General features: G+C 34.2%; 1 protein-coding gene across 2 annotated transcripts; it reads left to right on the top strand.

Annotated features, from left to right (window-relative positions):
• The first annotated feature begins 4,171 nt into the window (after window positions 1-4,171).
• Window positions 4,172-12,136, top strand: LOC141362580 (NPC intracellular cholesterol transporter 2-like). 2 transcript variants are annotated; one of them, XM_073864857.1, is made up of 5 exons: window positions 4,172-4,287; window positions 4,524-4,619; window positions 11,123-11,230; window positions 11,330-11,502; window positions 11,619-12,136. In XM_073864857.1, the coding sequence occupies exons 2-5, from the start codon at window positions 4,538-4,540 to the stop codon at window positions 11,703-11,705; spliced, it is 450 nt and encodes a 149-aa protein (XP_073720958.1). In that variant the 5' UTR covers window positions 4,172-4,287; window positions 4,524-4,537; the 3' UTR covers window positions 11,706-12,136. The 2 variants fall into 2 exon arrangements, with proteins under 2 accessions (XP_073720958.1, XP_073720959.1); XM_073864858.1 differs by having other exon boundaries at window positions 4,215-4,287; window positions 4,504-4,619.
• The last annotated feature ends 1,923 nt before the right edge of the window (window positions 12,137-14,059 follow it).

Below are 14,059 nucleotides of genomic sequence, written 5' to 3'. Positions count from 1 at the left end.
AGAATTTGTTTTTGTGATAAGATTACGCAGAATACGTAGATTTTGTGTTAGAGTTTTAAATTAAAGGAAAATAACTTTTAAATAGTGCTGGGAATAGATTAATCTAGATTAATCTCATACAAAATAAAAGTATTTGTTGCATAACATATGAGTTTGTGCTGTGTGTAATTATTATGTATATATAAATACACACACATTCATGTATGCATTTAAAAAAAAACATTTACAAGTTTATATATATTTATTTATATTTTTATATATTCTATATTCTATATAAATAAAAAACGATATAAAAATAAAACATTTCTTAAATGTGTGTGTGTGTGTGTGTGTGTGTGTGTGTGTGTGTGTGTGTGTGTGTGTGTGTGTGTGTGTGTGTGTGTGTGTGTGTGTGTGTGTGTGTGTGTGTGTGTGTGTGTGTGTGTGTGTTTAAATATACATAACATACACACAGCACAAACTCATATATTATACAAAAAAATACTCTTTTATTTCATTATTTTGTATGAGATTAATCTGGATCAATCTTTGCCCAGTCCTACTTTTAAACAAAAATATACTGCATATCAGTACAGATTAGCGACTATAAATACGAATTAGATATATTTGCAGTCTCCGTGTCTGTTGACACAAGTGTGTACAATAATTTGTTTTTTTTTTTTTTAGTTTGAACAGAGTAAACTTTAGAATTAAAGAGTAAACTGCTTATGTTTTTATTAACCATAACGAAAATGTGGTGTGTTGTTATCAGTATGTGCGCTCCTGTTGCAGGAGCATGTTAACCCCACTAGGGGCCTGTCTTGATTTTAGGATTGTGGATGTCGATGTCACTGACTTCTCCAATGTGCTGACGGAGGGCACGAGCAGCTCGAGTTTTCAGCAATGTGTTTTTGAGCCCTTTGTAAACCAAACCTGTCACATTTTATAAATGATTTTAAATTATACAGTACCCCTTTGGAAAAGTAAAAATAACATATATAAAAACATATAATATTTTAAAAGTATTTTAAATTTTGTTTTCTCTTTTCTTCTTTGATAACGTGAATAATTGTGTGAATAATACCTCATGTTCATGTGGCATTGAACAAAATGTGTTTTGTACTTGTTGATGATATTCAATAATAATAAAAAAGTAATTTGTGTTTGAGACCTATCTATCCGTGTATGTAAATGCTCCAGAGGTGTAAAGAGTAGCTGAAAGCCATACTTGAGTAAAAGTACAGATACCTTACTATAAAAATTACTCCACTACAAGTTACAAGTCACCAATTTAAATATGACTTGAGTAAAAGTATTAAAGTAACCCAATTTAAAAGTACTTAAGTATTTTTACTCGTACTGAATGTTGGCTCAAAGATGCACTAGTCCTCAACACAAAGAGACATTGTAGGTGAGTGAAAAACAAGAAAGTTTATTTATGATGTTTTACTTCCTAATTTAGAAAAGAAATCAAACAAAATTTTACCTGGCAGAACAAACACAGATTAAACATTGTCATAGTCTTTTGACAAAAATTTTATAAAGTTTTAGTCATATTTTTGTCATCTGAATTGATTTAGTTTTAGTCTAATTTTATTCATCTAAATGACATGAAATTTTAGTCTAGAAATCTACATTTAATTTAATTTAAACCCATTTAATTTTAATCTAGTGTCATTGTGTACTTGAATGTGCCATGCTGACAAATATATAGCCTAACTTTGTGATTATAAATATGGTAACACTTTACAATAAGGTTCATTAGTTAACATTAGTTAGCTACATTAGTTAACATGAACTAATAATGAACTGCACTTATAAAGCATGTATTAATCTTTGTTAATGTTAATTTCAACAATTACTAATACTTAATTAAAACATTGTTAACATTAGTTAATGGACTCTAAACTAACATGAACAAACAATTAAAGCTTAAATTTTTAATGTAACATTAACAAAGATGAATAAATACTGTAACAAATGTATTGCTCATGGTTTGTTCAAGTTAGTTAATACATTAACTAATGTTAACTAATGAACCTTATTGTAAAGTGTTACCAAATATTCTTATATAGGCCAATCCTTGTTATAATCTTAATATTTCAAAAATTCCAGTATTATAGTTATAATCTTAATATTTCAAAAATTCCAGTATTATAGTCCAGTAGGTTGTTACAGTTAATATACAGTAACAGAAATATGATAATGCATATTAAAAACGTGAAGTTGTTCATTTGAAAGATTAAATGAAAACACATGTAGTAGACGTAACACCACTGTCTCACATTAAGTGCACTACATTTCTCCAGTCATGCATCTCTCTTTACAGTAAATACATTACAGCATACTTGATTAAATGTGAGGACATTAAAATTGTACACTTATTATCAATCTTATTACTTAAGTTACTCACGCAATCAGTACAGGACATCGCTGGTTTATTTAGGCTTATATAGTAAGTTATATCAAGTTATGTAGCTGATAAACATCAGTATAAAACATTTGTGCTTGCCTTTGCGTTGCGGGATGACCCTCCTGCGATCGCGCTTCATTTTTCTTTTGATTGTTGCATCACAAATTTAACAAAGGGTCCCGTGACAGAATGAAATGTGATATGCATCCATATGTTTGCTCTTTATCTCTTCTCTCAGACCAGACGCGAACTTTTCCCTACAGTTTATTACATACGCAGCACGCAGATGTCCCGCTACGGTGGCTCAACGCAAGCCATTCAGCGTTTGACATCAAAGTACCGCGAGACCAGACTTCTCCATATGCATTTGATTCGCTCTCGCAGTACTTTGATTTCATAACATTGCCCTGCATAGCGCCACATGAAGTCCCTCAGTTGTGTGTGTGCGTCTAACCTTGCGACCACAGATTCTATCCATCATAACCCTCTGACACTTTCGTCTCGTTTTTATTCGTTGACGAATTACGGTAGCAAGTAACGGTAAGTGTTTTTTCAAATGTAGTGGAGTAAAGAGTACAAATACCCAATCAAAAATGTAATTGAGTAGAAAGTAAAAGTTGCTTCTATTTTTGATACTCAGTACAAGTACAAAGTAGCCCAAAAAATACTTAAGTACAGTAACGAAGTACATTTACTTAAGTACTTTACACCTCTGAAATGCTCTACACAAAAATTGTGGTTAATTGCTTGTTTTAACTTTTGGGTGGGTTAATTCCAATTATCTTCCACAGAAATTACGTCTCTGGATGGAAGCATATTTGAAATGACAAATAAAATTTACTTTATACTTCTATTACAGTTTTTTTCGATTGCTAAAGGACAGTGAGCACAACTGGAGCTACATGTGCAAAACTATAACTACAGTCTGCACTACCAAAAGTCACCTGAGCACAACTCTTAACACATGTGACATGACTCAAAACAGCTCAGTGCAGCCAAACACTAAACACAACCCTCACTGAGATAACACACACTGTCACTCACAACACACTGAGAGGAAAAACACTAACATCAAACACCAATACAGAAAATACAAAGTTTTCAACTTTACAGTTTCAACAATTTCAGTGACTTCATACAAAGTAATGTTTTCTTCAAAGAATTATTTATTTATTGATTTATCACATGACATGATTTATTCATTTTTTAGAACATCATAATTCTTTAAAGTAAATGAAAATTAGCAGTTTGCTTCAGTAATTTACGGAATTACAGTAATGAGAAAAAAGGTAGAAACTAAAAGTACATGAAAGGTAATATTTTATATATATGAAATATATATATGAAATTGGAATTTATATTTATATGAAATTGTAATCAGCAGTGTTTGAAAGGCACAAGTCTGAAATCAATTCTGTTTTGAATGTGTGGCTCACAGTTTTGACAGCAGTGTGTTAGCATTTGAACAAAGTGCTGTAAATCCACAGTGTTGTGCAGGTTGTGGTTAAAGTCATGGGATAAGTGTGTAGAGTTTTGAAAACTGTGTTCAAGCAATGAAAAACGAACTAGAGTTTGGTCCACATGAACTGCTGCTGTGCAGACTGTAGTTAGAGTTTTGCACATGTGACTCCAGTTGTGCCCACTGTCGTTTAGCAATCGAAAAAAACTGTAATCGCCGTGTATCGGTTAACAATTCTAGACTGGTAGTGAAAACTTGTAATATATCTGGCAACATGATGTTCCCCATGAGTCACTGCCATTGGTTAAGCGTTTAATAGAAAGACACATTCGTCACTGTCCACGCCCACAAAGACAGTATTTGATTGGGTGACAGTCACACTAATCTCGTGACACGGAAACAAGGTGCAAGAACTCGGGACTCAAAACAGGGCTTGGTGCGTAAACGCATTTTTTATTCTAATAGAAGATATTTATCCCGTTTTCATAAAGGTCCAGACTGTTTGACTTATTTTCACTTCGTTTTAACATAGTTTTCTGGCAGATTGAAACTATTTTTTAAGAGGAAGCGTACTGAAAGTGTAAACTCAGTAGTTTTAACTCCCTGTCATGTGATTGAGTAATACGTTTGTTTTGTCTGTAACTTTACTCAGTAAACACATTTTCTTGACAGCATTTACCTGAACTATGGAATACCGTGCGATCTGCGTTGTTTTGCTCTCTTTCATCGCATATGCTTCCGCTGAACATGTGAAATATTTAGATTGTGGTAAGTGCTGTTTATCTTGACGCTTGTTTAAAATGTTTAGCAATTATTTTACTGCAATTTGAGTTTTTCACCGCGGTCAAGCCAGCCGCTGTTTGAAAATACACGGTCAAGCCAGCCGCGCTTCAAATTAAGCGTGTGCGCCTATTACTAAACATACGGTAATTTCAAGAACAGCAGAGAGAACGCGCTTTCAGAGCGCTTGGTTTCCTCTCTCTCTCTCTCTCTCTCTCTCTCTCTCTCTCTCTCTCGCTCTCTCTCTCTCTTTCTCTCGCTCTCTCTCTCTCTCTCTCTCTCTCTTTTTTTCTCTCTTTCATTCATTCATTCTTTCTTTCTTTCTCTTTTTTTCTCTCTTTCTCTCTCTCTCTCTCTCTCTCTCTCTCTCTCAAAAATCAAAATTGAATTTGCTTACTATAAACTTGTGAATAATCAAATGCTGTTTTATGATATATGGTGTTTTAAAGATATTTTATGTGTGTTATTAGAGGGTCAGTTGATATTGAATATCTAATTATTTTATTATTATTTTTTATTGTGATTATGTATGATACATAAATGAAGAGGAATAAAAGTTGGTTAATCCCCCCTCTCTCTCTCTCTCTCTCTCTCTCTCTCTCTCTCTCTCTCTCTCTCTCTCTCTCTCTCTCTCTCTCTCTTTCTTTTTTTCTCTCCTTTTGTCTTATAAACACTTAGTTTAAATAAAGTATAAAAAATTATGATCTGTTTTTATAGGGGACATCCCATACTGTATGCATACCTCATATTTAACCATTTGACTGCACCATTTTGGACATATATACCATCACTCCACTTTAGAGGCCTATAAAGACTTCATTTCAAAAGAGTAGAAAAAAATTATGATCTGTTTTTGAAGGGGATGTCCCATAATGTATGCATACCTCATATTTAACCATTTCACTGCACCATTTTGGAAATATATACCATCACTCCACTTTAGAGGCCTATAAAGACTTCATTTCAAAAGAGTAGAAAAAAATTATGATCTGTTTTTGAAGGGGATGTCCCATAATGTATGCATACCTCATATTTAACCATTTCACTGCGCCATTTTGGAAATATATACAATCACTCCACTTTAGAGGCCTATAAACACTTCATTTCAAAAGAGTAGAAAAAAATTATGATCTGTTTTTATAGGGGACGTCCCATACTGTATGCATACCTCATATTTAACCATTTGACTGCACCATTTTGGAAATATATACCATCACTCCACTTTAGAGGCCTATAAAGACTTCATTTCAAAAGAGTAGAAAAAAATTATGATCTGTTTTTGAAGGGGACGTCCCATACTGTATGCATACCTCATATTTAACCATTTCACTGCACCATTTTGGAAATATATACCATCACTCCACTTTAGAGGCCTATAAACACTTCATTTCAAAAGAGTAGAAAAAAATTATGATCTGTTTTTATAGGGGACGTCCCATACTGTATGCATACCTCATATTTAACCATTTGACTGCACCATTTTGGAAATATATACCATCACTCCACTTTAGAGGCCTATAAACACTTCATTTCAAAAGAGTAGAAAAAAATTATGATCTGTTTTTATAGGGGACGTCCCATACTGTATGCATACCTCATATTTAACCATTTGACTGCACCATTTTGGAAATATATACCATCACTCCACTTTAAAGGCCTATAAAGACTTCATTTCAAAAGAGTAGAAAAAAATTATGATCTGTTTTTGAAGGGGACGTCCCATACTGTATGCATACCTCATATTTAACCATTTGACTGCACCATTTTGGAAATATATACCATCACTCCACTTTAAAGGCCTATAAAGACTTCATTTCAAAAGAGTAGAAAAAAATTATGATCTGTTTTTGAAGGGGACGTCCCATACTGTATGCATACCTCATATTTAACCATTTGACTGCACCATTTTGGAAATATATACCATCACTCCACTTTAGAGGCCTCTAAAGACTTCATTTCAAAAGAGTAGAAAAACATTATGATCTGTTTTTATAGGGGACATCCCATACTGTATGCATACTTCATATTTAACCATTTGACTGCACGATTTTGGAAATATATACCATCACTCCACTTAAGAGGCCTATAAACACTTCATTTCAAAAGAGTAGAAACAAATTATGATCTGTTTTTATAGGGGACGTCCCATACTGTATGCATACCTCATATTTAACCATTTGACTGCACCATTTTGGACATATATACCATCACTCAACTTTAGAGGCCTATAAAGACTTCATTTCAAAAGAGTAGAAAAAAATTATGATCTGTTTTTATAGGGGACATCCCATACTGTATGCATACCTCATATTTAACCATTTGACTGCACCATTTTGGAAATATATACCATCACTCCACTTTAGAGGCCTATAAACACTTCATTTCAAAAGAGTAGAAAAAAATTATGATCTGTTTTTATAGGGGACATCCCATACTGTATGCATACCTCATATTTAACCATTTGACTGCACCATTTTGGAAATATATACCATCACTCCACTTTAGAGGCCTATAAACACTTCATTTCAAAAGAGTAGAAAAAAATTATGATCTGTTTTTATAGGGGACGTCCCATACTGTATGCATACCTCATATTTAACCATTTGACTGCACCATTTTGGAAATATATACCATCACTCCACTTTAGAGGCCTCTAAAGACTTCATTTCAAAAGAGTAGAAAAAAATTATGATCTGTTTTTGAAGGGGACATCCCATACTGTATGCATACCTCATATTTAACCATTTCACTGCACCATTTTGGAAATATATACCATCACTCCACTTTAGAGGCCCCTAAAGACTTCATTTCAAAAGAGTAGAAAAACATTATGATCTGTTTTTATAGGGGACATCCCATACTGTATGCATACCTCATATTTAACCATTTGACTGCACCATTTTGGAAATATATACCATCACTCCACTTTAGAGGCCTATAAACACTTCATTTCAAAAGAGTAGAAAAACATTATGATCTGTTTTTATAGGGGACATCCCATACTGTATGCATACCTCATATTTAACCATTTCACTGCACCATTTTGGAAATATATACCATCACTCCACTTTAGAGGCCCCTAAAGACTTCATTTCAAAAGAGTAGAAAAAAATTATGATCTGTTTTTGAAGGGGACGTCCCATACTTTATGCATACCTCATATTTAACCATTTCACTGCACCATTTTGGAAATATATACCATCACTCCACTTTAGAGGCCTATAAAGACTTCATTTCAAAAGAGTAGAAAAAATTATGATCTGTTTTTGAAGGGGACGTCCCATACTGTGTGCATACCTCATATTTACCCATTTCACTGCACCATTTTGGAAATATATACCATCACTCCACTTTAGAGGCCCCTAAAGACTTCATTTCAAAAGAGTAGAAAAACATTATGATCTGTTTTTGAAGGGGACGTCCCATACTGTATGCATACCTCATATTTAACCATTTCACTGCGCCATTTTGGAAATATATACCATCACTCCACTTTAGAGGCCTATAAAGACTTCATTTCAAAAGAGTAGAAAAACATTATGATCTGTTTTTATAGGGGACGTCCCATACTGTATGCATACCTCATATTTAACCATTTGACTGCGCCATTTTGGACATATATACCATCACTCCACTTTAGAGGCCTATAAACACTTCATTTCAAAAGAGTAGAAAAAAATTATGATCTGTTTTTATAGGGGACGTCCCATACTGTATGCATACCTCATATTTAACCATTTCACTGCACCATTTTGGACATATATACCATCACTCCACTTTAGAGGCCTCTAAAGACTTCATTTCAAAAGAGTAGAAAAAAATTATGATCTGTTTTTGAAGGGGACATCCCATACTGTATGCATACCTCATATTTAACCATTTGACTGCACCATTTTGGACATATATACCATCACTCAACTTTAGAGGCCTATAAAGACTTCATTTCAAAAGAGTAGAAAAAAATTATGATCTGTTTTTATAGGGGAAATCCCATACTGTATGCATACCTCATATTTAACCATTTCACTGCGCCATTTTGGAAATAAATACCATCACTCCACTTTAGAGGCCTCTAAAGACTTCATTTCAAAAGAGTAGAAAAACATTATGATCTGTTTTTGAAGGGGACGTCCCATACTGTATGCATACCTCATATTTAACCATTTCACTGCACCATTTTGGAAATATATACAATCACTCCACTTTAGAGGCCCCTAAAGACTTCATTTCAAAAGAGTAGAAAAAAATTATGATCTGTTTTTGAAGGGGACGTCCCATACTGTATGCATACCTCTTATTTAACCATTTCACTGCACCATTTTGGAAATATATACCATCACTCCACTTTAGAGGCCTATAAAGACTTCATTTCAAAAGAGTAGAAAAAAATTATGATCTGTTTTTGAAGGGGACGTCCCATACTGTGTGCATACCTCATATTTACCCATTTCACTGCACCATTTTGGAAATATATACCATCACTCCACTTTAGAGGCCCCTAAAGACTTCATTTCAAAAGAGTAGAAAAATATTATGATCTGTTTTTGAAGGGGACGTCCCATACTGTATGCATACCTCATATTTAACCATTTCACTGCACCATTTTGGAAATATATACCATCACTCCACTTTAGAGGCCTATAAAGACTTCATTTCAAAAGAGTAGAAAAAAATTATGATCTGTTTTTGAAGGGGACGTCCCATACTGTATGCATACCTCATATTTAACCATTTGACTGCACCATTTTGGAAATATATACCATCACTCCACTTTAGAGGCCCCTAAAGACTTCATTTCAAAAGAGTAGAAAAAAATGATTCTACTTTATTATTATATGTCCAAAATGGTGCAGTGAAATGGTTAAATATGAGGTATGCATACAGTATGGGACGTCCCTTTCAAAAACAGATCATAATTTTTTTCTACTCTTTTGAAATGAAGTCTTTAGGGGCCTCTAAAGTGGAGTGATGGTATATATTTCCAAATGGTGCAGTGAAATGGTTAAATATGAGGTATGCATACAGTATGGGACGTCCCCTTCAAAAACAGATCATAATGTTTTTCTACTCTTTTGAAATGAAGTCTTTAGAGGCCTCTAAAGTGGAGTGATGGTATATATTTCCAAAATGGTGCAGTGAAATGGTTAAATATGAGGTATGCATACAGTATGGGACGTCCCCTTCAAAAACAGATCATAATGTTTTTCTACTCTTTTGAAATGAAGTCTTTAGAGGCCTCTAAAGTGGAGTGATGGTATATATTTCCAAAATGGAGAAGTGAAATGGTTAAATATGAGGTATGCATACAGTATGGGACGTCCCCTTCAAAAACAGATCATAATGTTTTTCTACTCTTTTGAAATGAAGTCTTTAGAGGCCTCTAAAGTGGAGTGATGGTATATATGTCCAAAATGGCGCAGTGAAATGGTTAAATATGAGGTATGCATACATTATGGGACGTCCCCTTCAAAAACAGATCATAATGTTTTTCTACTCTTTTGGAATGAAGTCTTTAGGGGCCTCTAAAGTGGAGTGATGGTATATATTTCCAAAATGGTGCAGTGAAATGGTTAAATATGAGGTATGCATACAGTATGGGACGTCCCCTTCAAAAACAGATCATAATGTTTTTCTACTCTTTTGAAATGAAGTCTTTAGAGGCCTCTAAAGTGGAGTGATGGTATATATTTCCAAAATGGCGCAGTGAAATGGTTAAATATGAGGTATGCATACAGTATGGGACGTCCCCTTCAAAAACAGATCATAATTTTTTTCTACTCTTTTGAAATGAAGTCTTTGGAGGCCTCTAAAGTGGAGTGATGGTATATATTTCCAAAATGGCGCAGTGAAATGGTTAAATATGAGGTATGCATACAGTATGGGACGTCCCCTTCAAAAACAGATCATAATGTTTTTCTACTCTTTTGAAATGAAGTGTTTATAGGCCTCTAAAGTGGAGTGATGGTATATATGTCCAAAATGGTGCAGTGAAATGGTTAATTATGAGGTATGCATAATTATGATTTTTGAGAGAGAGAGAGAGAGAGAGAGAGAGAGAGAGAGAGACAGAGAAAGAGAGAAAAAAAGAGAAAGAAAGAAAGAATGAATGAATGAAAGAGAGAAAAGAGAGAGAGAGAGAGAGAGAGAGAGAGAGAGAGAGAGAGAGAGAGAGAGAGAGAGAAAGCGAGCGAGTGGAAACCAAGCGCTCTGAAAGCGCGTTCTCTCTGCTGTTCTTGAAATTACCGTATGTTTAGTAATAGGCGCACACGCTTAATTTGAAGCGCGGCTGGCTTGACCGTGTATTTTCAAACAGCGGCTGGCTTGACCGCGGTAGTTTTTCCTCATCTTTTTAAGTTTTACATTTCCAATGCATTGTATCCAGAATAAGAGTAATTTTGTTGGAACGTGTGGTCATGCATATAATCTTTACTGCCTTCCATACAGATTGTTTTTTTACCATGTATAATTTGTACCCTCATGTGCTCTCATAGGCTCAGTACAGGGTACAGTTATTGGGGTTGACATCCAGCCCTGCCCACAACAACCATGCCAGCTTCACAAGGGACAAGACTACACTGTCAATGTAACCTTCAGCAGTAGTAAGTGGATTTATTTTTATTTTCATTTAGGCATCAGGACAAATACATGTGAAGCAGAGCAATGTTTTGAGAAGCAACAACTTCTTTCTTTTAATCTAGATGCTGCGAGTCAGACCAGTAAAGCTATCGTACATGGAGTGATTGCTAAAGTGCCCATTCCGTTCCCAATCCCAATTGACGATGGTTGCAAGTGTGGAATCCAGTGCCCGATTAAGGAAAAAAATATTTACAGCTACGTCAACCAGTTGCCTGTCAAGAGCGAGTACCCAGCAGTAAGTGTATTAAGACACTGGTTTCACATCCTCTTCAAAGAGCGCATGCTTTAATTTTAAATATGGTCATATCGCCTATTGTAGCCTTATACTGTATGTTTTTATTTGTTTATCAGATCAGGTTGGTTGTGGAATGGGAGTTAAGAGATGACTTGAACAAAGATCTGTTCTGCATCAAGTTCCCTGTTGAGATTGTGAGCTAAAGGTCGACTGAAACCAAGAAAAGGACTCTCAAAAAAGGGACATTATTAACCTCTGTGTGCCTAAATGATTATCTACAGACGTTTTAGATCTAATTTAATAGAACGTAATTTTATGATTGTTTTTCTAACCGTGACACATCTGTCATTTTAATGTTTGATATCCATCTATGGACAAATGCCACTTTACAAACAATTGTCTAATTCCATTTTGTGATGTGCTAAAATTATTGCAATGATTTACTAGAATGAGTTGCTGACAAATGGCATTTGGTTTATGAGGAAGATCAGTGTTGGTGATTCAATCAGGCTCATGTGATTGTTTGCTAGCTGCTATAAGGCTTGACCGCACTGTTTTAATCTTTTTCTTTATGTTCCAGATGTTTATTTTACTCATTTAAATTTGCATATTAAATAAAAACTGCATTTTAAAATTGTTGTCTTAAGTTGCCACAATTGCAAGGCTGTGTTTATTAGCAACTTTATTCTGACAGAAATAAAATACTTTTTATATGGTACAATGTGATTGTTTTGAATTATTGGACTTAAGTTTTTATTGTCTTATTTGACTTTACAGCTGTAAAAGAGAAGCTTATTTGTATTGCTTGTGTGCAATTTAACTAAAAGTGAATTCCAATTTATCACAGTTAAAGATATCTGGGTAAAAGGATCACGGTTTCTAAAACTACAGGAATGAGCTAAAAGTGTATACCATGATTTAAAATGTTGCCTATGAAAGCAAAGTGACTCTTTTTGAGTGCGCACATTGTTTTAGTTCCCTTTCATGAGCAATTGTTACTTCGCCTGGTTTGTCACATGTGCTTTAGCTACCATCATATAATAATAATAACCAAAGGTCAAGATTTCTCAGTGTTGATGGTAAAAACAAAATCACAAAAATAACTTCCAAAGTTATTTTCAAAGCTTGAAACTAAGTAGTAGCTTCTGAATTTTTTTTATTATTAATGATGTAAGAACACTGCTTTTATATGCTTTATAAGCTCCAAAACATATGTACATCGAATCAAACCAAAAAAAAAAAAATGAATGTGTGCTTTTTATTACAAGGAAAGAAAAGCAAGCAACTTTCTTCAGATACATAAGATAATTGTGCCATGTAATTCATCTAAACACACTTCTGTGTTTAATCTTGTCCACACAAATATTGAGAAAATTATTAGGACGCTTGCAAAACATGAAGGGTACTGTATGCAAACCACCTGGATACACTAAATACCAGACTTGCCTTTCCATTTTAGAGCTTGAATTTTTATCTTATCTCTCAAATGAATTATAGGGAGATGAAAGGAAAAAAATGAAATGCAATGTAATCTTTGTAGCATATTTCAGCAGCCAAAAAAATCACTCTCTTACGTCCTTTAGTGCAATATATATGTAGAGAGCATATTATTTTGAACCAAATCAGAGACTAGTCACTACATAAAATCTGTCATCCCCAAACCAAAATATTTTTTAAAACATACTTGTAAAACACTAATATTCTAATCACATATTATGTGGTATGTTTAATCAACCATGAAATATACCAATCTTTACAACAAAAATAGGGACATTGCAAATAAAAATATGAAGCTTTTAAACTGTAACAAATTAGCTGTAAATATGCAGCTGGTTGCCAGTAACTTACTGTAGAAGATAAAGACTGAAAATGTTTCACGTTCATTTAACTTTTGAACAAACTGTTGCCAGTAAATAACAAATGTAAAATCTACAGTAAGTTACTGGCAGCTAGTTGCTAGTAATACCCAGTAATACTGTAATTTCTAAAAAAAAAATTTACAGTGTAGGACTGGTTTAAGAAAAAGACTAACGTCTACATTAACAGTATGTCCCACAGTATGTTTGGTAAAGAAATCCTCCAAGATTTTGAAGTACTTTCTACTGACTTTGTCAAGTTGAGAAAGCAACGAAAAAGTTAAAACACATTATTACATTAAGGGGGTTTGATATGAGCAAACAATTGTAAGGTAACATGCTGAACATGTTATGTTTTAAACTAATTTATGCCCAACACTGTGGACAGCTCAAACTTAAATGTGTGAATGAAAGAAGTAAGGCATCTGATAGTGATGGGGACGAGACCGCCTATGCCGAGTCAAGACCAAGTTTTTGAAGGGTCGAGACCAAGTCCGTTGGTTTTCAAATAGAGTCAAGTCCGAGTCAAGACCAAGTCTTTGAGGAAGCAAGTCCGAGTCGAGACTGAGTACTTTAGGAGGTCGAGACCAAGACCATAAAAACATGTCAGTTTTCATATTCATGATTTAATATCAACCCAGTTAATAATCAACAGTTAGGCCTACAGACTAAGCTAGATTGGGACTTGTTTAGAGGAGCAA

The sequence above is a fragment of the Misgurnus anguillicaudatus genome, unplaced genomic scaffold, assembly GCF_027580225.2.
Source record: "Misgurnus anguillicaudatus unplaced genomic scaffold, ASM2758022v2 HiC_scaffold_28, whole genome shotgun sequence".
Classification (NCBI taxonomy): Eukaryota; Metazoa; Chordata; class Actinopteri; order Cypriniformes; family Cobitidae; genus Misgurnus; species Misgurnus anguillicaudatus.
Note: the sequence above shows the minus strand (reverse complement) of the source record. Positions and strands in the feature narration are given on the sequence as shown.

Bases quoted from the DNA above. Each gene is read 5' to 3' on its own strand.
- LOC141362580 (XM_073864857.1), top strand. From the start codon at position 4,538: ATGGAATACCGTGCGATCTGCGTTGTTTTGCTCTCTTTCATCGCATAT. The intron at 4,620-11,122 runs GTAAGTGCTGTT...GTGCTCTCATAG, and splicing joins TGTGAAATATTTAGATTGTG to GCTCAGTACAGGGTACAGTT. The intron at 11,231-11,329 runs GTAAGTGGATTT...CTTTTAATCTAG, and splicing joins CAATGTAACCTTCAGCAGTA to ATGCTGCGAGTCAGACCAGT.